Here is a 23,614-nt window from a genome sequence, read left to right on the forward strand (position 1 = left end):
TGAGTTTCCTGATGCCAGGTTTACACCACACGCGCTTCTAAGAACGGTTCCTAATCCTGAACCGGGGTCTGCTTGGGTGTATTAAGATTGAAAATTTGTTCTGGATTAACAGGGAACAGAGGCGGCGGGACAGATCACGCTTATCGTGATGCACAGTGCTTCTCACACTGTTTTCCTAACAATCTATACATCTTAAACACTTATCACCTTCTTAGCCGTGGTCTCCTTAGTAACCACATATAAAGACCAAATGTAGGGTCCAGGACTCGATCCAGACCAAAGTAAACAGACTCTGTCTGGACCGACAGACTTTTCCATTCTGAATAAACCTTAATACATATTTTAACTGAATTCTTTAAAAAAAAGTTTGCTGAGTATTTAAAAAAAATACTGTAGTAACAAAAAAGGTATATTTCTATAAATAAAACCAGAAAGTAATAACAGATGGTTATTAGTTTGGTTGTGCGTGAAGCTAAGGTCTTCACAGTCTATACATTTATAGATTGAAGAAATGAACTCATGGCGAAATTGTCCTTAAATAAATGTAAACAATTATCTGAGGAACTTAAAAAGGTTAAATAATTCTGAAGTGTGATGGGAACGTTTGAAACAAACACAAAAAAAGCTTAATGCATAATTTGGCAAGTGCATAACACAACTGACAATCGTCCTAGCGTTTAATACGCCGGGGATGTGAACATGCAAATGTGGAGCTAAGCCCATCAAAGAGTCACACCTGATGGCTTCCACATTTCATTTACATATTGTTAGAGAAGCCAGGCTGACAAAGCAGAACAGATGAAAGCCCTGCAGCTGTGTTCTGTCATGTGTCATTTCTGTAATAACCGAGCATGAGGCCAGACAGAATGAGATTACCGTTACCTGTGTGGTGTCATCTAACAACCTGTAAAAAATTAAAAATGACCCAGGCAAGCGGGAAGATGAGCCCGGACCTGTTCTGGCTCCAGATTTACTAAAAAGAACACATTTTGCTTGGAACTTTACGGTGCTCTGTAAAATATGGTCAATAGTCATCTTTTAGATTCATACTCAGTATGTCAGCGTGCTGTTTCTAGACTGTGGTGCTTTATAGTGCCGCGCAGCATCTGGTGCGACAGAGCATGCGGCAATAAAACGAGTTTTCACAAGGTGCTTTGTTTGAGAACATAAATACTGCTGCTGCTGCATCATTTGTCTGCCCACTTTGCAGGAAACGACACCGTGTACTGGACGGACATGGGGCTGAACCGGATATCCCGCTCCAAACGGGATCAGACCTGGAGGGAGGACATCATCACCACTGGGATCAGTCGAGTGGAGGGCATCGCCGTGGACTGGATCGCGGGTTGGTGTTGTCACTTCAGGCTGCCCAGTCATCCTTTAACATTTAGGAGTTCTCACTGCTGTCCAGACAGAAATAAGACGTCTTATTTTAATGTTGATCTGTTAAATCAGTCACCTAACATGAGTTTATAACTCTGACCTGCAGAAAAAACACTGTCTTTCTGTCTTTTCTGCACAGGAAACCTGTACTGGACAGATCACGGTTTTAATCTAATAGAAATCTCCCGGCTGAACGGCGCCTATCGCTCAGTGGTCATCTCTGAAGGACTGGATCAGCCCAGGGCCATTGCAGTCCATCCACAGAAGGGGTAGGGAGGTCCTCCTTTTGTGTTTTCTCTTGTGCAACAATGAGCACTTTGTGATAAATAAAGGTTCATTTTTGAGGAACACTCATTTATGACTGAAAGCACATTTAGTTCTTTTAAAAACCTTTGACTGAAAAATGCTTATAATAAAATTGGAATATTTAACTCTATTCGTCAGGTTACTCTCTGTCAGTTTTGGGCCGATAAAAAGACTACCAACTCACAGCTTAAAATAGTAAAATTAGGCACAAGATTATCCCCATTAATCATTTTATACATTTATAAATAAGTTGAAATTACAGAAATTATGAAAATAATGTCACACCACAATAAACCGTGGGAAGAGGTGGTTACAAATGTGGTGTTGGTTACAGGAACTACTTCGTGTTCTCAACATCAAATTAAAGTCATTAAGAGCTAAATTGCATAGTTTTTTTTCTCCTTTTTTTGTCTATGTTATAGTTTCGAATCTAATCTACTTTTATAAACGTTTAATACTGAGCACCCTCTTGAAAGTGATGCATCTCAAGGGGCTTATCCTCCTTTTTAATAGATAAATAAATACGATTATATAGGAGTGGAAAAATGGTCTGCCAAGAAAAAAAGAAAAACAGGCATGTTGTGTATGTGGTGATACAACCAAATGAATGAGTGGAAGCATCACAAAATCTAAGTCTTTGCAGACATCCAGCAGTTTGGGCTAAACCATGTTAGGGTCTAATTGTTCCCCCAGACCAGTGGTGGTTCTTGAGATCTGCTTGTTTTCCAGATCTCCCGATCCAACTCATTGCTGATATGCTTCAAGGTTTTGAACTGCTGAACACACTCGATTCTTATAATTAGTACCAGGTAGGGCATGAGTGTTAAGTCTGGTTTCCACTGGTCCATCTGTGGTGCGTCTCCTTTGCATTGACACACACAAAAAAAATAGAACGTACATTAATCAGTCAGAATGTTTCCATGTGTCATCAGTCTGGCCCTCTTTACAGTCCCTTAACAGGTAAATTTCACGATAAAAAACCCAGTGAAACAGGAAACAGGCACAAGTTTCATAATAACAACTTGCTCTGTATTTAGTAATCACACCAGTTGTGTATCACAGCAGTCCACTGAACTGTGTTCTGTCTCAGTTAGAAGTCCTCGAGCTGCCAGAGTACAGACCAAAGACATCACATCAGCCAATGAGCCCTACTTTCAGAGTCAAATATAAAAACGTAAAGTGTAGATTTCTTGGTCATATAGACCCTTGGAGGGTAAAAGCCTTTATAGTATGGCTTGAAGAAAATCAAACACTTACACTGGAAGTGTGGCCAAAGAAATTATCCCTTTTTATGGGTCTTTAGCCCAGCACCTAAACCACCCACCTCTATGGAGCAATGCCATTGTGTGGATATGTTTAGTAATACTGTAGACCACCACATTCAAAGAAACCAAATAATAACATGTTCACACAAACTGACAGGTACTGAGATGATACTTTAGGCTTCTACTGCTCCAGGAAACCAAGGTTACCATCTAAAGTATCAGGGTACAGCGTCACTCAAGGTGAACTAATAAATCTAAAACTATTGCTGAAAAAAGTCAGGTGATGCACTGAAACTCTCATAACTCAAGTTTCAGTTGGTTTCAGGATTATGCCACGAGATCAGGAGACCTATAAACGTAGGAATGTCAATGTAGTTTGTGAGAAACCATTGTATTACCCTGGAAAAGCTTGTATTTAAAAGTTGGATGTACTTTTCTTACGACTATCAGGTATCTCTTTTGGACTGAGTGGGGGAAGAACCCCTGCATTGGGCGCTCTCGCTTGGACGGTTCAGACCAAGTTACGTTGGTTAACTCCGGCATCATGTGGCCCAATGGAATTTCCATCGATTATGAGGTGCGACTTCACACAGATGTGCTTTTTTTAATCAAGGTTCCTTTGCAGTCACTCATCTCGTTTTCCTTCTGACTTATGACCATCCTTAAAAGGTGTGGATTTGATATGCATTCTGGAATTCCCTTGCAGGAGAATACATTATATTGGTGTGACGCCCGCACAGATAAGATCGAGAGGATCAACCTTGAAACGGGTGAAAGCCGGGAGATTGTACTGTCGGCGTCCAACGTGGACCTCTTCTCGGTTGCTGTGTTCGGCCCTTTTATCTACTGGTCTGACAGGTAATTTATTACTTTCTCCAATGCACACATATGCATTGGTGTGCAAACCAGCAGGAACATGAACAAGAGCCATTTTAGACACAACAGAAAACCAAACAACCATTATGATATTGGGACACCTGTTTAAATTTAAAAAAACGAGAGAAAAGGGGTTTTCTGAATTATTTCCGCTTCTTTGACTATAAAAATACGATTTATCAGTAAAAGCCTCCCTTGTGTCCAAACTACAGGAAGACCAGAGTATTAGTTTGTTGCTCTGATAAAACGAAACGCTCTAATTCAGAAACTTTTTTCCATTTCAGGGCTCATTCCAATGGTTCCATCCGGCGTGGACTAAAGAGGGACACCAGTGACGTTGTTACAATAAGGAGTGGCCTCGGGGTCAATTTGAAGGATGTAACTGTCTTCAACAGGGGCAGAGAAAAAGGTAAGGATCCATTGTGAGTTTTAAATTGTAAAAGACAAATTTTAGTCCTGCAGTTCGATTTCTATTCTTCCAGCACAAATAAACCTTGGGGCTCAAAGCAGAAAGTGCTTTTAACGAGGCATGTGCTGTGATTTGTAGGCACCAACCCTTGTGCCAGGAGTAACGGAGGCTGCCAGCAGCTGTGCTTCCACCTGGGCAGCGGCCGCCGGACGTGTTCCTGCGCCCACGGCCGCTTGGCAGACGACGGCTTCGCCTGCGAGCGCTATGAAGGTTATCTGCTTTACTCGGAAAGGACTATACTGAAAAGCATCCACCTTTCGGATGAAAGTGACCTCAACGCCCCCGTCCAGCCCCTCGAAAACCCGGCTTTTTTCAGGAATATCATAGCTCTGACTTTTGACTTTGGTCAGAACACAGCCGGGACAAACCGCATCTTTTTTAGTGACGTCCACTTTGGAAACATCCAGGTCATCAATGACGACTGGACGGGAAGGTCCATTATTGCTGAGAGTAAGTACATTTCCTTTTGCTAATCTTTAGATTTTAAGCTAATAAACCTGTTTTAGTGCAGATACACTTGTGTGCACACACTGTAATTCGAAGTCTGGTGTGAGAAAACTAAAGTTGACTTGATTACAATTCCAAGTTTTAGGCAACAATAATGATCTATCTGGTCTATATCATGTTATTCATAAGCCTTTCAGAGTAAACTAGATCCATATATTTGATTATATTTCACTTTTAGGACACTAAAGAACAGATTTTTTATGATATTTGAGTTGTATTCACAGCTCATTCTTATACCTGGAAGTAAGATGAGTTGATCTCTGAGGCTCCGCCTTACATTTTTGTGGGTGCCGCCCATTTCATGACGTCAATCTAGTGCAGGCCTCAGCAGCATTTTACCGATGAAAACAAACGACATCCACACTTTTGCTAAGACGGATGTTTTGCCGATCACCGTGTTTGTGTTAGCCTGGGGGTGGTGCTGGCAGGGCAGACTCTTCCTGGAAGGGGCTGTTCCCCACTTATCTACATCACAATGTGAAAGCTCAAAAAATTAGATTTAACTCCTGACTCTCTGATGTTACACGGGTGCTTCTATTAAAGTGTAGCATTTGGAAAATACCAGTTTTTGTGATGGTTTTATAATTTTATTTGGTTGTATTTATTTTCCACACCTTAAGAGTTAAACGAGGCTAAAGTTGGCTTCAGTGTTGTCGGGTTTTTTTAACTTCCGTTTTGGCAGTTAAGGGTAAATTTAAGGGAAAATCTGTTTATTGTAATTAAATTGTCTTACATGAAGTCTAGTACAACAGACAGTTTGAAAGTTTTCCCTCAAGAATTCAGGGAAATCTGAAGCTAAAAAAAAAACAAAAAAGAACACAAACTTCAGCCTCACCCCGGTCCATGACCCAAGAAAGGTTGGGAACCACTGCTTTAGAGCCACACTTTTTTGTTTGGCCTCTCTTAGTGGTGTCAAACTACAGACCTCGAGGGCCGGTGTTCTACACCTTTTCTAACCAACCAGCTGTTAAAGCTCCTTCTTGACTAAACACACCTGATCCAGGTAATCAGTAGCAGATAAGGTAGGATTTCTGGAAAACCAGCAGGAGGAGAGTCTGAACACGCTTTGTTTGAATCATTTGTGGTATTCTCAGAACATTTTCGTAACACAAAGGCAGCTCTTTGTGTTACTGAACCATTTTTCTCATGATGAAGGACAAATATGAAGAAAATTAGGAATAAAATTGCATTTCTGATTTGTATTTCTTTATTGAAGTCATTGTGAATTCTAGCAGAAGAAAAAAAATGCTCTTTGAAAAATGTCATCAACGGTGATGTAAGTGGGACAGTTGGTGGGTCACAAGCTCTCAGCTCCGCCCCATTCTGATGCATCCACTTACAGACAAATAGATCCATGAACGTCTTTGTTTTCCTAGTCTGAGCTGGAATCTGGGTCAGAACTGTACGACTGGACCGCTCCAATACTGCCAGGCATTGTATTGCACTGATAATGTTAGGTCGGGGTTGTAAGAGGGCTGTAAGTTAGTGGGAGGGAGTGTAAGTTAAGGGATGATGGGAAATCAGTGCAGGCTTACTCCCCACCAACAGTCCAGGACATAAATTTCTAATGAACTCCTGCCGCTCTGTGGAAACTATGTCCTAGAGAAAACTGTTTAATTTGATAAAAGACCATTGGGAACACTTTGAAAATAGATCAAGTATTAAAATGAAAGTGACATTAGCTGTCAACACTTAGATGTGTGAATTTTTTTTTCTAAAAGATAGTTTTAGTGGGACTTTTAAAAATATAATTTTATAAAATGACTGACTTTCCCCATGATTAAAGGTAAAAGCTGAATGTGTCTGAAGGCAAACTTTATCTAACTTTAGTTGAACTGCAGTGACCTTACAGAGAGGTGACTCCACTGACATCATTCAAATGCACAGTGGCACTGGAGCCAGATAAAAACACACAGTGACCCAAGACTGCAGCTCCTGTTCCTGACAGGAAGCGGCTTCGCCTGAATGCTTGAGAGGAGGTGGCCTTTTAGCTCATTTTGTTGAAAATAGAAAAATAATCACATCTGTTGAGGATTGAGCGTTTCTCTGCAAATATGTTTGTCTATGTTTTTCCTCATTTTAAAGACGACTTATAGTTCCTTGTCATTCCTGCTGACTGACTGCCAGCAAATGACCAAGAACTCATCCATCTTTGTAACTCCCAGGCATGCCTCACTTAATAAGCTAGAAGTTCAGACAGACGAACAGAAGAATCTCTGTTCTGCACAGCGAGCCTCCTCTGCTACTCTGTGAAGTTTCCACGGGGAGCAGAGCTCAGCATCTCCCCACCTCCTCCTCACACCAGGAGACTGTCAGGGTGCTTCTGATCCACGCTCCCCCCACCCTTCAAACCATATTCCAAACTCCTGCTGAGGGAGGTTTCTGTTTATTTATTTATCTTCTAGAAATGAGGGCTTCTTATCAAGAACCATCTGTCAGGAGCGCGAGTGTCCTTCACGCCTGAATGCTTGTGAAATGGAAGATGAAAGCGGTCCAAACTCGCAACACGACAGGAGTCTAATTCACGGAGTCCATAACACGTGTTTCATCTGTAAAAAGGGAATAAATAAACAAAAAAAATTCAGCAGGTTCTGGGAAAAGCTCCTAAAGGTTGTGTCAGGAGGTGATGTTCATGATGTGTTCAGGTACACACGTTAAACTACGAACAGTAGTGAACAACAGATCCATAAAGGATAACAGTAGGATGGATTCAATGTGGGAATTAAGTGTTTTCTCCTCTCAGAGACAAAATCTTCCTGTTTGTTTACAGTTATACAGATATAGACGGTAGGAAGAGTCAGTTCCTCTATAGCAGGGGTGTCAGACTCAATCATACAGAGGGCCAAAATCCAAAACACACCTTAGGTCGCGGCTAAACATGATAAACATTTATTGAACACTCGAAAACTACATTTTAAAACTCTAAAACCGTGACTTTTTAACATAATTATGAAAAATAAAAAGCAGGAATATTATTCCAGAATAAATCAACTTAAACCTTAAATAACTTTCAATATTTTACTCTCCATAAAAATATATTTTGTCAAATTTATATAAGTTAGAAATAGTTGCAAGATAACATTAATAACAATAAAATAAAATGATCTGGAGGGCCGGATAGAATTACCCGGAGGGCCGGATCCCAAAGCTAAGTTCCTTATTGGCCGATGTGACGGCGTGATCTTCCAAAACTTAGATATTTGAATTCTGGCTGTGCCGCCCACCTCGCACAGCTCAAATCACCCACATCTGCGTATGTGCCGTTGACTTAACATTGAACCTGGACGTCTCTGCCGCGTATATCTCGTACGGTGTGAACGGAGCAGAAACATCTGCAATCTGAGCACCAGCCCCTCCCAACCCGCAAGATTGTGATGTCACAAATTAAGGAACAGCCCCTTCCAGGAAGAGTCTGCGCTGCCAGCTCCGCCCCCAGGCTAACTCACACACGCATTTTCTCTGTGGAGCTAATGGTGATTGTTTTCATTTCATATACATAATATCTCTGTAAAAGTTTGGATGTTCCTTGTTTTTACGGGTCAAACAGACACGCTGTTGAGGCTGACTGTAGGCTGACGTCATGAAATGGGCGGTACCCACAAGGAGCCAAAGGCGGAGCCTCAGAGATCGAGGTGTCTTATTTCTACATAGAAATATTATATAAAAATGTGTTCTTCAGTAATCCAAAAGTTATAAATGATCATACTTGTAGAAATATTTACTTTGAAAGGCCTGAAAATATCATGGTCAGGCCTTTTAATCTGTGACTTAAATTGGAAATGTCATGTGACTTTTGACCGTTCATGGTCTATTTTTTTCTTTTTTTTTGGTAAACATGAGTTTACTTTAGGGCGTTGGTGTTAAGTATCTGAAAAACAGTCATAGTTAAAGGTTTTCTTCTTTGAATTAGTCTCATTAGAATTTTCAAACTGCACTCCGATCATCTGTATGCAGCTGGGCTGTGTGCTGCTCTAAATCTCTCCTAACAATTGCATTTATGTTAATTTAAAGCAGAGCATCTACTAGATAATATCACCACCTAAGGGCAGCATCTCACTCTGCAATATCTCTTTTTCTTTTTTTCTGTTTTTAAGTTGTTTTTTGTTTTTTTCCTTCCTGGAATTCGTCATTGAGGAAAGGTGAAGATGTTAATCATCCATATTTCACTAATTAAACTCTGCGTCCCCCATTAATTACTCCCCTGCCTTTGCCAACAATTTGTGAGAAACTCTGAGCTGCCAGACGGCTTTTATTGTAAACTATTAATTAGTTGTCGACTGACTCTGGCGGAGTTGAAAGTCTTTTAGAGTATGGTTTATTCATATTTAAAAAACACAAATTATCAAACACCAGCCACACGTTCAATGTAAACTTTGCTGAATCTGTAGAAAAAGAAAGTTAACATTAACTTCTGTTAGAAAGAACAAAAATACTCAAGTCGCTCTCCTGAAATGATTATTTGCAGTCAAACTTTTTTTTCTTAAACTGGCATAAATTAAACATTTTTTCATCTCTTCAGTGTGCCCTTGTTTTTTAATCCTCTTATTATTTGGCTAATGTTCCCCAAAACAATATTTTACATGCAGACCACTTTAGATTGTATTTTTAAGTGACTCACTTAACCTGATTATCACCCTAATGTAGTCTGTCCTGAATCTGAGGCCAATAAAAGAGCCTCTGAATGTGGAATAAGTATCTGAGTGATTATTGTCTCCCTCCCTGTCACTCACATCCATGCAATAACGCGGGAGTCAGCAGAGACCTTATCTTACTCCGTGTTTAGGAAATTGGTTTGTGATAAAAACACATTCAGTTCCTGAGTGACTCTTGCATCTGTAAATAGGTGTCTGTCCAGTGAAGTGTCATTTCCCCGTCAATCATCAGGAAACACAAGCCCAGTCCGGCTGGGTCGGACATCTATTACACAGGGAGCTAACACGGCAAAAATACCAGGAAATCTTTTGGGTTAAGAGGTCCCGAATTACAGAATTACAGCAGCAGAAGAATGAAAATAGAAAAGGATTTTTAAAAGAATAGTATTTTATTGACTTTTTAAAAAATAATGAGACTACCCATTTACTTTTTACGTGGAATTCAGTGACATCTTGTTGCTGACATGCTTTTTGAAAACAATTTGACTCCTTGAGTCTATTTCACTGCAGTTTGAACCAGTTGGAGACGAGAAATTATGAATAAATATATAGTTTTGTCTTGACGCTGAGTTCAGAGTGAACTGCTGTTTGGTGTTTGACCAACATTTGTGTTACAAAAGTCACAAAAGTTTATGAAAAAGGAAAATATTCTGGTGGCTCCCCATCAATATTTCCATTTTCCTGTTAGCTCCTTCTAAAGTTTTATGTTTAAATATAAAAAGTTGTATACTTGAGCGGTCCAGACCGATGACGGCGCTGCGACTACAGCTACTCCAATGTTGAGTTTGGATCGGTAACACTCATTCTTTAGTCGCGGGGATTGGGTGAGACGGAAATGCTCCGGGGTGGGGGTCTCCGTATTCGTGGATTCGGCGTGTCTCCGGTCCCCAACCCCCGTGAATAAGGTAGAATACTGTGTGTAAAGAAGTTATTCTTTATAAGAAGATTGCAGGGGAGCGAAGAGGAATTCGAGACAAAACATTTGGTTTGGATCTCGAGTCGAGATCTTGAGTCCTGGTCGGACGCTTCCTGTTGTCATAAAACCTTTCCACCAATCAATGGGTTACATCGTGTGACAACAGAAGCTCCGCCCTAATTAGAGCTGCCACAAACGATTATTTTAAAAGTCGACTAATCACCGATTATTTTTTACGATTAGTCGACTAATCGCGTCATACACAAGTGGATGTAGAACACACATCTTAAGCATAATTAGCTTTAAACTAACTAAAAACTAGATATATTCACATTAGCATTATTGTAGATAGAATGTAAGCTGAATTTGGTTGCAAAAGATGCTGGTGACAATGGCTGAAGATGCTGATAGCCTGCTAAAATATTAGTTAAAGGCCAAATTAGCCTAAAAAGAACCTAGGTTAGCCAAAACCGCTAGCATGTATCTGAAATACTAGCTGAACTCCAAAATGGCCTGAATAAAAAACAAAAAAAAAGCTTAAGTTAGCCAAAACAGCTAGCATGTAGCTGAACACAAAATAGCCTAAAAAACAAAAAAGCCCGAATTAGACAAAACAGCTAACATGTAGCTTAAATATTAGCTAAATTCCAAAATATCCTAAAAACTAAAACAAGCCGAAGTTAGATAAAAAAGCTAGCATGTAGCTAAACACAAAAATAGCCTAAAAAACGAAAAAAGCTTGAATTAGCCAAAACAGCAAACATGTTGCTTAAATATTAGCTAAATTGCGAAACAGCCTAAAACATCTTAAAAAAGCCTGTTAGCAAAAACAGCTAGCATGTAGCTAAAATTAAAACTCCAAAATAGCCTAAAAAACTTAATAAATGCCAAAATAGTCCAAGAAGCTAGCAGAATATCATAATAACTTTCAATTTTACTAAATTCTGACTCCATATAATATAAAATAACGACTAATCGACTATTAAATTAGTCATCGACTATTTTAATAGTCGATTAGTCGTCGATTAGTCGACTAATCGTGGCAGCCCTAGCCCTAATGGGTCCATTTTTCTATGGACCTACGACCAATGGGGGAGCAGAAATGGGACCAGTCAGTCCTGCTTGACGGACCATTTTGTAATGGAAACGCTCAAAAGTCCAGTCCGGGCTGGACCGCTCAGTGGAAACGAAGCATCAAATTACGCTTTACTACCTTCTCAGAAGGCCCAAAGCGCCTCACCTATTCACAGACACCTTCACACACTGGTGGCGGCTCCGCTGCTGAACCCTGGAGCCAACCTATAGCCAGCAGGTGCAATGTTCACCAACGAGAAAATAAAAATGGTTCTGTGTCAAAATGGGTGTTACTCCTTAAAAAAGTGCTGAAAGTTGTTTTTTGTGTCTGTTTTCTCAGACGTGGGCTCAGTGGAGGGGCTGGCCTACCACCACGCCTGGGACACTTTGTTCTGGACCAGCTCCACCACCTCCACCATCACCAGACAAAGTGTGGACCTGAAGAGAGTCAACGCCTTTCCCCGGCAGGCTGTGGTCACGCTGTCGGAGGACGACCACCCCCATAACCTGGCTCTGGACGAGTGTCAAAAGTCAGTGGCTGCACTTTGAACTGCTTACACTAAACCACATGTATCTGCAGAATTTACTCAAAATTAGGAGTCGCTATTTCCAAAAGTACCAAAATCAAAGTTAACAGGAAAATGAGCATTTCTATTTTATGTTTTTTAAGTAGAAACATCCCGTAGAAACTTAAAATACTATAAATAATGACTTTTAAAGAAATATTGACACATTGAAGTAACTACGCTGCTAAAGGAGTTGGTCTAAAAACAGGAAATAAGTAGAAAATCATTTAGAAGTATTAAAATTATTTGTCAAAGCAAGACAAGTAATTTTTGAGATAGTAAGATATCAAAATCTGGAGACAAAGAGCCCCACACAAGCATTCAAAAAGGGAAAAATAAGCTAAAAAAAGCTAACTGTTAGACAGAATTACTTCAAACTGAATGTTTTACATCCCTAAAATATGTCATTTCCTAAGTTCTTAATCAAATGGTTTGAGTTTTTATTTACCTAATTGTTGTTAATTTTGATGACATTGACAAAAAAAATGGTGGGATACGTGGAAAAGACTTGTTTTGGAACAAAATAAAAACGGAATTAGATGAAACTAGATTAGAAAGGGTTTATTTCAAGTGATACAAAAGAATTATTATGCAATAAAAATAAATCAGCAGAAGTTTACATTCAGAAAGATATGTCAAACACCGGATAACTAAACATTAAAGGATAAATCGCCTGAAATCCGATTCATAACTTAAGATATTAAGATATTTATATCTTTCCAACAGGAATCCTCAACTGTAAATCACCACTATGTCAGTAGATATTTCCAATTTATTTACTGCATATGCAGATCTATCATCAAAATTCAGAAAAACTGATTATTTTTCATTAGAAAACAATCATTAACATAAATCAAATATCAACAATATATTGAGATTAATAAATTATCTTAATCAATTCTCATCAAATCCACAATCAGCACTGATTCTTAGAACTTAAAACTACATCTTAGAACGACATTAAATGGCAGGTTGACTTGTCAACATTTACTGAACTTTAAAATAACATCCTTAAAATGTTACCAAGAACTATTATTAACCTTAGAAAACTAAATACAATTTCAGCACTTAAAGCAGTAAAAAAAAACTGCATGTAAAAATCGAATGAACATTTTTAAATAAAGCAATCTGAATTTACGTGTCTTAGAGCAAGTCTTTCTTTTATCAGGAGTTTTTAGCCATAACTAATTTCAATAAAAAAAATTCTTATTTCTAGATCTTAGCTCTTAATAAAACAAAAAAAATCTGGACTCTGCTTACAGTAAGAAAAGCTAAATGTGTAGCAAAGAGAAATGAAAATAACTTAAAACTCGGTAAAATGTGGACAAAGTTTTAGAATGGAGTTTTAAATTCTGCTAGTGTTAAACAGTTTGCAGTGTAAACAAAATATAGAAAATAAACTTTAATTTATTTCTTTACTGAATCCTAATCTTGATGGATTGTAAGAAGGCCCTCCCAGATCTCAAGTGTGTCATCTCAGTAGCCTGCCCCCATACCATTATACCTCTTCTACCTAACTTCACCGGAGCAGATAATGCTGCAAATTGCTTTGCACTCAGGTGGTTCTCAGCTTCAGACTTCTCCATCTGGTACTCGGTTATGTTTGGTTGATGCACTGCTGCTCTGTCGTGGATTTAATAGATTCACCGTCACAGTTTTGTTGGTTCCATTTCAGTAAACGTGGTGGACGCCAAAGCTTTGGAATCAGCCGAGCGATGGTCTTTTTTATGCATCATGTACTTTAGAAGTCATTCATCTGACTCTGATTTTTACCTGCTCGTCCAAAGCTGGTTTCCAAACGTTTTCCCTTTCAGGAGAAAACCACTTTAACAGCCAAATGTGTCAAGCAAAGATGAACCTTTAAAAAGTATAATTCTGGAAGTCACCGAGCTTTGGTGCATTTTCTGTCACCATTATCTGTGCCTGAGGTTGTTTTTATTCAGCTGTTGTCAGGAATCAGTCAAACAGAAACTCCAAATGCAGAAGATCAAGCTGAGCGATTTTTAAACAAACGGAGAAGAAACAGGGAGAAGCTCAAACCGGATTGAACAGAAAGAACTAAACTGGATAAATTTGGATACCAGTAAAGGACGGGAAGGAACAGTAGCTGTGTTTCCTTTACACACGTGCAAAAGTTGATCAAATTTCTAAAAATTATGAAAAAAACACAATTTTGCAATTGGGCTGTTTCTAATAATTCATAATTATGTCAAAAACAAAAACCAAGGAAATAGGTGAAAGTTCAGGACAAAAATGCTCAGAGTAGATTTATATTCTACCTTCTGATCGGGTCACTGAAAACGTTCTCAAAGCTGAAATCTTGACTGGCACATGTGACACGGCGAGCTGCCAATATATAGACATTTGAACTCTGGCCGAGCAGCCTAATTAGCGCCGCGTTTCTCAGGTCGCACTGCTGGTAGAGGGGGGGTCTGAAAGTCAATCGGGTCAATTTACTGACCACAGCCCAGAAGGAGAAACAAAGCCTTCCTTACCCTGTAGAACAAATAAGACAAACATAGGATTTATTTTCACAAATATAATAAATATAGTTTTTTTTTTTACATAAAAAAAATGTTTTCATTTTTTGCAATAGAAAACCATTCATAACTTTTGACATAGATTTACACGACTCCCTTTCAAAATAAACCACTGTCACAAAGATCATGTCAAAGAGGCAAATACAGCAGTAGGTATTGTGATGTCTGTGATTTATGAATAAAAATATAGTTTCATTTACTGTTATTGGTGGATCTCAGCGAAAAATCTGTAAATCTAACTAAAAGTAAATCAAAGCTTGTTAAGTGAACCTTATATAATTTTTGTACCATAAATCCATGAATTTTGCTTAATAATAGACAAATTATAGTATGAATTCTGGTTGTGCGTTCTGTGGTACGCAAAAATAGTAAACTACAAACCCAAATTGCTTGATTCATTGTTGGAGCATTATGGGTATTGTAGTCAGGACCATAATGGTAAATGGTAAATGGCGTATACTTGTATAGCGCTTTCTACCCTCCTTCAAGGGCCCAAAGCGCTTCACAGTCACAGACCCATTCACCCATTCACACACACATTCACACACTGGTGGTGAAAAAAAATAATCTGTTTGTAAATTAGTTAAATAAAGTTCGACTTTATACTACTTATCTGGAATTAGCGGATTGGTTTCTCCTGGAGCAGCTGAAAGATTTCTGTGGCGAATTCCTCGAGAAGAAGCTGACCGATTGTGTGACTGTGCTCAGTCTAGCCCACATGTACACAAATAAAGCGTCAGTTCCAACACTCAAACTTCTGTCTTTGTTGAAATTAAAAAATACTATTAAATGGTCTTTTTCTTAATCATTAAAACTGATTGTGGGCCGAGTTGGAATAAAAACCCACAATAATCGAACCGACTTTAGGCCCTTGGATTCCATCTGCATTAATTTGTGTTTTAAGTCGTCCTTGTTGGAGTTTTTGTCATTGTAATGTAAAATTACAGTTTTGACCCTATAAAAATAAGGCAGGAACCCATTATGTGTCTATAAAAACTGCTATTGAAGTATAAATTATTGACCTTTCAATTGTTTTTTTTTTTAATTAGCTCATTTGTTTTTGTGGCTGATTGTATTAAAAGTAAATAGAGTTACACAGTGAGTAACTGAAAGAGTAAGTGCTACTTCCACTGCGGTCTTAAGTAAATTAATTTTTTGACCTCAGACTATCCCTGGTAGGCAGCTTGGCACCATATCCATCTCACTCCAGAACCACAGTCGGATAATTAAAACTCAAACTCCAGTGATTAATTAGTAACCTTTGCTTCTGACTTCTGACCTGCTTCTTTATCATCCCACTTGAGTGCACTTCCAGAACTTCATTATGTTTGGAAATGTTACTCAGGGATTAGAATAAGTTCTTCCTACCTGCTGTCCAGATCTTACTAAGCGGCTGCAGAGCTTTTTTTTTATCTATATTGCCAATTTTGTTTGCATATTAATATTTCTGTAATTGTGTAAAAGCTTTACAGCATCAGTGATTCTCCTGCTCCTTTCTGTACGTTTTTCTGCAAAAATTCAATCACACTTTCAGCAATCTTGGTATAGAAACATCCAGCTTCTTCAGGACATTACTGTTTGTACTTTTGGTATTTATAAACGTTATAGTAATTGAAATATTCAGCAAAATATGCATCATAGGATTCTTCAAAAACTTACTTTAAAACTGTGTGCACTTTGAAACTGTTGTTTATAGTAATTTTAAAATAATTTGACATCGAGCTGTTAATTAAATTCGTTTTATGCTAGCTAATTTGGGTAACCTGGCATTTACTGAGGTTTTTCCATGCTAATATGGAATTTTATTTAATCAGCATGCTAATATTTTGGGCTAATTTTTAATTTGCTGAATATTTTAGCAACATGTTAGCTTTTTTGGATATTTTTTTGCATATACTAATATTTTGGGGCTAATTCTGATTTAAGCTAGTATTTTAGCAACATATTCTCTTATACCTTTTATGCATTTGTAATTTTTAGCAATTTTTGATTTTTCAAGAAATTTTTTAACTTCTTTGTGCACATTCTGCAACTTTAAGGTTTTTTTGCTTGTTTGTTTTTTTGTTTTTTGGCATCTTTAGCATTATTCAAATACCTTTTAGCATTTTCAGCTAATTTCTTCAGCTACTACAGTAATTTTTTTTCAGCAAACAGCTTTAGCATCTTCAGCAAAAGGCATTCACACTAGCATTATCGCAGGTGATGCAACTTTTCTAGTGGGTAACTTGGGTTTTTATGCTAATTTGGGATTTAGCTCATATTTGGTAACATGCTTGGTAACGTTTTTAGTAATATGTTCCCTAATGAGGTTTTTTTCATGCTAATTTGAAATTTGATTTTATCTGCATGCTAATGTTTCAGGCTAATTTGTTATCCACTGTGGTCTGTCAGGCTACTTTTTAATTTACCTAATATTATAGCAACAGGCTAATTTTTTTTTTTTTTTTTTTTTTAATAATTTGTAATTTACTAAGAATTTTTATGTTATTTTGAAGATGAGCCAGTATTTTAGCAGTGTGCTAGCTTTTAGGCTAACATTGTATCTACTAAGGTTTTTATGGGGCTAATTTGGAGTTTAGCTTCTATTTAATCAACACACTACATGGTTTTTTAAAAGTTGGCATGCAGGTTTTAAAGCAAACTTACTACACATTTTGCAGAAATTTAGGCCAACTTCAACCGTTTTTCATAGTTCTTTAACAAAATTTCAAGTCTTTTAGTAAATTTATCATTTATAAACAGTTTTTGCTTTTTCACCAAACCCTTAAATAGTTTGAGTAAATTGCATTCACACTAGCATTATTGCAGGTAATGCAACTTTTCTAGTTATTTAAGTCTTATGGCAAAAAAATATACAGAGGTGAATTCCACCACCTGTGACTGTGATTTATTTAATTAAAGGAGAACCACATTTTCAGTGAGGAGATTTATTCCAGGCCAGACTATCAAAGTCCTGTCAGCTCCTGGAGGATATATGGCTGCATACAAGCAGATAGTTTTTTCTGCGAATACATTTTGTGATAAACATTTTCCTATCAATGTGTGTTCTTTGCCTGCTCCTCTCAGAATTCATCAGATCACTTGTTAGAGCAGCAGAGGAAAGTGGAGCGTCAGATAGTGATGACACATTCTGGCTCCGGCCTGTTTATGCTGCAGCGGTGAGTGTGCAGGATCAGCGAGGTGAAACCTCTCGTTCTGAGTGGGACAGCTCTACAGGATAAGCGGCGGTCGTGTTTTATTTAGAAAGCGTGTGGCGCTGTGTGCTCACCGGTGTTCAAATGTTTTCTTTGGCTTCTCGTTTTTCAGCCTGATGTTCTGGACGAACTGGAACGAGCAGAGGCCCAGCATCATGAGGTCCACCTTAGCCGGCAAAAACATGAAGGTTGTCATCGGTTCTGACGTCCTGACGCCCAACGGTCTCACCATTGACCACAAAGCGGAGAAGCTCTACTTTTCTGACGGAAGTCTAAGCAAGATTGAAAGATGCGACTATGACGGCTCCAGCAGACACGTAAGTTTTTATGCATATACAGTTAGTTCTAATTGATTTTTGTATTTTGATTTGATAAAATACATAAACAGAGGTACAAAAATGATTAACAATACTCACAAAGTTCTAAAAGGGCTTTGGATAAAGCCTAACCCTAACCAGGGAGCGTTATCAACATTTGGGCTACTACAACTCAAAGCCCTCTGGTGTAAAAAGCCAAGACTGGCAACCTTTCCAAATAAATCTAATTTATTTGGATCATATAACTGTGGTTCCTGCAGAACAATGACCTAATTTGATCAGTCTTAGCTTAGTATCTTCTTGACTGCTGTTCCTCACAGTGGGAGGATCATTTCCATAAACAAGAATCCAATTTAAATGTCTTAATGTGTCTGTAACGCAGGGTCACCACTGTCAAAATTCATTTCTGCACCTAAGCTGAAACAATCAGATGTTTTAATGCAATAGAAGTAGCAATTATTTCTTTCATGTATAATTTAGATCTCGATTAGAATACATTTAAAGTGATAAAGTGAAGTTTTATCCTATATATGAAACAGTAGGGTATTTGTTCAAGACCCACTTCAATCATCTTTTGAGCTATTTTAAATCATTTTCTGATTCATAACACTTTGAATAAATCCTCAGAAATGCAGTTTTAAGATTAAATGTCTCCATTATCAGAAAATTGCACAATTACATGTTAAAAGCAGCAGAAATTCAATTTTAGTCATGTTTTATATGAAGATGAAATAACAGAACAACATTTATGCATTAATGTGTTTTTTAGTTATCTTACAAAAGTGTTGTAAAATAGTTCGATAAAATTGATATTTTCTTCATTTGGTAGGAAAAATGACTGTAAGGTCAACAAAAGAGGCTATTCCCTCAAACAGATTACACACACTTATTATCACCTATTTTGTTTGGAAAAATGACTCAGTCCAGACATTAAGTCCTTGAAAACCTCTGTATTAATTTAGATTTAAAGCTCCTCCATAGAGTGGCTGGGCGCTCCCGTAGAGATAGGAGCTCGGTCACCTGGAGAGAGCTCAGAGTACAGATCCTCCTCCTCCAGAGGAGCCAGTCGTGTTCTGAGCATCTGGTCTGGATGCCTCCCTGGGGAGGTGTTCTGGGCATGTCCCAAAGGGCGGAGACCCAGGAGATGCTGGAGGGACTACGACTCTTAGCTGTCCTGGGAACGCCTCGGCCAGAGGAGCTGCAGGAGGAGGCGGCTGGAGAGAGGGAAGTCTGGGCGTCTTTGCTCAGACCAGGGGTGTCAAACTCATTTTGCTTCAAAATTCTACCCGTCTGATCTCAAGTGGGCCGGACCAGAACCACAATAGCAAAAAATCCTACAGTCAACTTGTTATCTGCAGTTTTTGCTTTGTTTAGATGGAAAGATGCTTCAACCAACCTAGCAGCCTAATCACCTATTATTATTATTATTATTAGAGCTGTTATTAATATTATATTGATTATTTTTATAGCAAATTAACCTCTGAGGCTGGCAGAACCTAATTTCATCTTACGCTAGGTTCACGCTGGAGGCCGCTTCCATTCGGCGTCCTTGTTACCCTGGTAACCTATGGTTTGGTTCACACCACACGCGGAGCGCCGCGGTCCTCCATGGAAGGGTCCTGCCGAGCAGCGGATCGTTTCGGTATTGACCACCGCAAGAGATCCACGTCAATTCTGGCAGGAAGTTACATCAACATACATGACTATAATTATATTTTCAAAATATAATTTTTTTTTCACAATAAAATACCTGATTGAGAAATGCATCATGTTTATGTATCTAAACAGACATGGGGGCATATTTTTAGGCTAGGTTGTTCGGTTATTAAAAAAGAAAAAAAGCTCCAGCAGAAGACTGTCGACCGTCATGGAAAAATGTGCGGCGTGAATTCCAGGAGAGAACGGATGCCACGCCCACGACGCTCTGCAGCACTTTCACATCGCTTCCGTGTCCAGTGTGAACCTAGCGTTACCCAAACGTGGCACTCGCTTGCAAAGAAATGCGGTTTTCTTTTTCTTTTCTTCCCCTAGTGGCGGAATTGCGAATTGCGGCCATTTTTTAAAGAACTTTAACTTGCCACAGGAATGATCAGGAAACTTGCTTTCTTTTTTTTTATTTGAATCCTTGTGTTTTTTTTCTCTTCTTGACTGGGCTGGATTAAATCGTCTGGAGGGCCGGGTGCGGCCCGCGGCCTGTAAGTCTGACACCCCTGATTTAGGCAAATGAATGGATGGACAATTTAAACTATTTTTTTAAATATTTGTACTAAATTTGACCTTTTTGTTTTTAATTTCCAAACTTTTGAAATATTTTCAAGACTATAAATAGGATAATTTAGAAAAGAAGCAGACCATTTTTCTTAAAAAAAAAAAAAAAAAAAAAAAAAAAACACAACTCAGAGTAGTTTTAATGTGTCAATAAAAACAAAGACACAACTTTTTTAAATCTAAGATTCTCTTGATCCAAATGTTTAAACAACATTTGCCAAAACTGTTTCTAAAATCAGAGATTAGAAATAAACAAAATGTGATATCTAACTGCATAATTCCTAAAATGTGTATCCAAAGTGTTGTGGGTCCATGAGAAGGACATGTTATGTTGTTGTGCTATTGAAAAGAATGGACAGCTCCATTGGCCCAAACCATGTTAGTCCCACCCCCGTGGTATTTACCTAGAGGACATGGAGTGTTCCATTTTCCAAAGAAAGAAAGCCTCCTGATTAGAATAATTATATTTTCGCAGAAACAAGAATATTTTTGTTGTCTGATAAAGTTCTGATTAACATTTTCTCTGCAGCTCTCAGGTGTAGTGAACCCTATTAGGTGACCAAAATGGAATGTTTTCATAGCGAGGAATATAAACTATTTTCGGCAGAAAAACAGAATAGCCTGTAGGTAATTTTTACCGCCTCTATTTTGTATTCGTTCTCATCCACTCGGTTTTCCAGGACTCCAAAGGTGTCTCAGGTGCAGCTGTCCATGAAATGCAGAACTGCGTTGCCTTTAGGCGTATACACCTGAAGAGAGGCTCAAATTGTCCTTTTTCTGAAATAAACCTTTTTTTTTCACTTAATCTTCGGTTCAAGCTGAACTCCTGGAAAAAGATCTTCTATATAACAGATGGAATCTGAAATAGTCCTTTAGGTTTTCTTATTTTTCTCTGCACAGATGGTTCCTTTAGCCACAAAAGTGCATCCTTGCCAAAGTAAATCAAACTCACTGAAAGGTTTTTTTTTTTTTTCGCGACTGTTCGTGAATGTTTATGCAGAAGGTCTGACATCGCAGCTGTCTTGATTGCATGGAGGCTCTCAGCAGAAATTGCCTTTTTTTTGGGTTCTGATCTTCAGCTGACATGACCCAAAGCAGCTCAGCTCTTTAACCCGTTTCAATTAGCCACCCATATGTTTGATTGGCCGGGTCGCCGAGCTTAGGAAACTTTCACCTTTGAGGCCCTGCTCGCCCTCGCTGCAGCGTGAACCTTTATAATGAGGACTTTGGAGTGAGGGGCTCCGCGTGCAAGATCTCCATCCCAATTAAAATGTGTAAATTCGATTTATGTAGCTGAGCATCTTCAACTAAACTGTTGCTGTGAAAGGTATCGCATGTGAAGAAAGGATGACGGATCAGAGATATAAAAATCTATAGCGCTATTGTAACCTGATGCTGCAAGACCTTAATGCAAGGTTCACACTGGACGCAGAAGCGACGCAAAAGCAACGCAAAGCTGTGCGAAGAGGAAACGATAATTATTTGTTGTTGAAACAACACAGAGATAAGTGTGTGTTTGTTTTTTGTTTGTCTGTGTTGTGATAGTATGTTTATTTTAATTCCTACAATCTGTTTTAACATGATAGCATTTATCAATCACAGTTTTTATTGTAAAAAATTGTTATATATTTTAAAAATAAACCAAATTTTCTCATGTATCTTGATGTAACTTCCTGCCAGAATTGACGCGGATCGCTCGTGGTTTGCGCACAAAGTTGACCAGATGCTGAAACGAAGCGCTACTAACACAAGCCTTCCGCGGAGGACCGCGGTGCTCCGCGCCATAAAATCACACCATAGGTTAACAAAGGGCGACGAATGGAAGCGGCCTCCATTTTTCGCTGCTTCGCAGCGCTTACCCATCCAGTGTCAACCAGGCATAACAGCGTTTAGAAGCAGAATTATAAAAAAAAAAATAATAAAATATCATTTTTAAGTAACCAGTCACTAGTGGTCTTCGATATGGAAAAAAATGGTATTTCACAATATAAATAATACCATACCACAATAACGATATATATCACAATTTAATGCAATAATGTCTATTTTCGGTTACTCTCTGAGAAAAAAATGTCATAGCTTACTTTTCAGAGAATTTTATGTTACCACACATAGGTTAACAAGGGTGCCTCCGCTCCGCGCCACTTCCGCCTCCAGTGTGAACCAAGCGTAATGAAGACAGAACAATGGCTATTTAGTACTGCGGCCTATGATTGTAACTTTCAGTGGCAGAATCATATGTTTTAGGGAACTTTCACTCAGCAGAATCCCGAGCTGGCAGTTTGTTCAAGCCCCGTCGCCGTTTGGTGAGCGGAGACCCCTGTCATTAGGAGCCAGAGCTTTTCAGACAGCAGTGGAGTGCATAATGAGCATGGTGTCACCACATTTGTTGGAGCAGAGATCGCTCTCAGCAGTTAAAAGAGGGGAGTGCGTGCTGAGAGAGTTGGTGTCATACTAGTTTATCGTCAATAAAACAAGCACCGTTTATGCTGCCATGTTCAACAGGATTTAAAACTTTATATATATATTTATGTTTGAGAGGAACTGTTTACTCACTAAGACATGTTTCCCATCTTTACGGAACCATATTTCAGCACCAAACTAATGCGATGCGGGCTGCAAAACGACCGTCTCCCAGATCTAATTTCCTTTCGGTACGCTCATCCCTCCCCCATCTGGCGCTCACCTCTCTGTCTTTCGGCCAGTTGTTGCTTCCTCACGCTGAGCTCCTTTAATCAACGCCTGTCCTATTAATCCCAGTATGGCACAGGGCTAATGCGATGTCGCTTACAAGCCTGTTTCACTAATGGCTGAGACCACAGAGCTGCTGGAGCCCCTGATCTTCCATACAAGCCCGGGGAGTCCCAGAAGGAGGCATCTGATGGATTCTTGTCTCAGCGCAAATGACACTGTCATTCACTCCCCCAACATCTGGGTTAAGCAGTCAGGTTGAAGGAAAGGGTGATCTGTTCATGAATGAGCAGAAATACCACCGTGATTTTCAAGGTTTACCTCAGACGAGTGTTGGTCCATCATGTTTGCTCCTAAATATCTGTAAGACCAGAATCATTCAGAACTGCTGTTGTTTTGTCCTTTCTAGGTCATAATTAAATCAGGAGCGGGAAACTTCTACGGACTCGCCATCTACGGAGACTTCGTCTACTGGTCAGACTGGACGCGCAGAGCCGTGCTGCGGTCAAACAAATACACCGGCGGGGACACCAAGGTTCTTCGGGCAGACATACCTCATCAGCCCATGGGAATCATCGCCGTGGCCAAGG

The 23,614-nt window shown here is 38.9% G+C and overlaps 1 protein-coding gene across 1 annotated transcript in view; it reads left to right on the top strand.

The window, feature by feature from the left end:
- The window catches only part of lrp1bb (low density lipoprotein receptor-related protein 1Bb), a gene marked incomplete in the record, with an annotated part of 410,583 nt that overhangs the window by 282,851 nt on the left and 104,118 nt on the right, over positions 1–23,614 (top strand). The window contains 9 exon segments of the mRNA XM_024287246.2: positions 1,211–1,345; positions 1,523–1,652; positions 3,405–3,531; positions 3,661–3,812; positions 4,115–4,239; positions 4,378–4,749; positions 11,789–11,978; positions 17,861–18,065; positions 23,434–23,614. Coding sequence (XP_024143014.2) covers positions 1,211–1,345; positions 1,523–1,652; positions 3,405–3,531; positions 3,661–3,812; positions 4,115–4,239; positions 4,378–4,749; positions 11,789–11,978; positions 17,861–18,065; positions 23,434–23,614 — 1,617 coding nt within the window.

The sequence above is a fragment of the Oryzias melastigma genome, linkage group LG21, assembly GCF_002922805.2.
Source record: "Oryzias melastigma strain HK-1 linkage group LG21, ASM292280v2, whole genome shotgun sequence".
Lineage (NCBI taxonomy): Eukaryota > Metazoa > Chordata > Actinopteri > Beloniformes > Adrianichthyidae > Oryzias > Oryzias melastigma.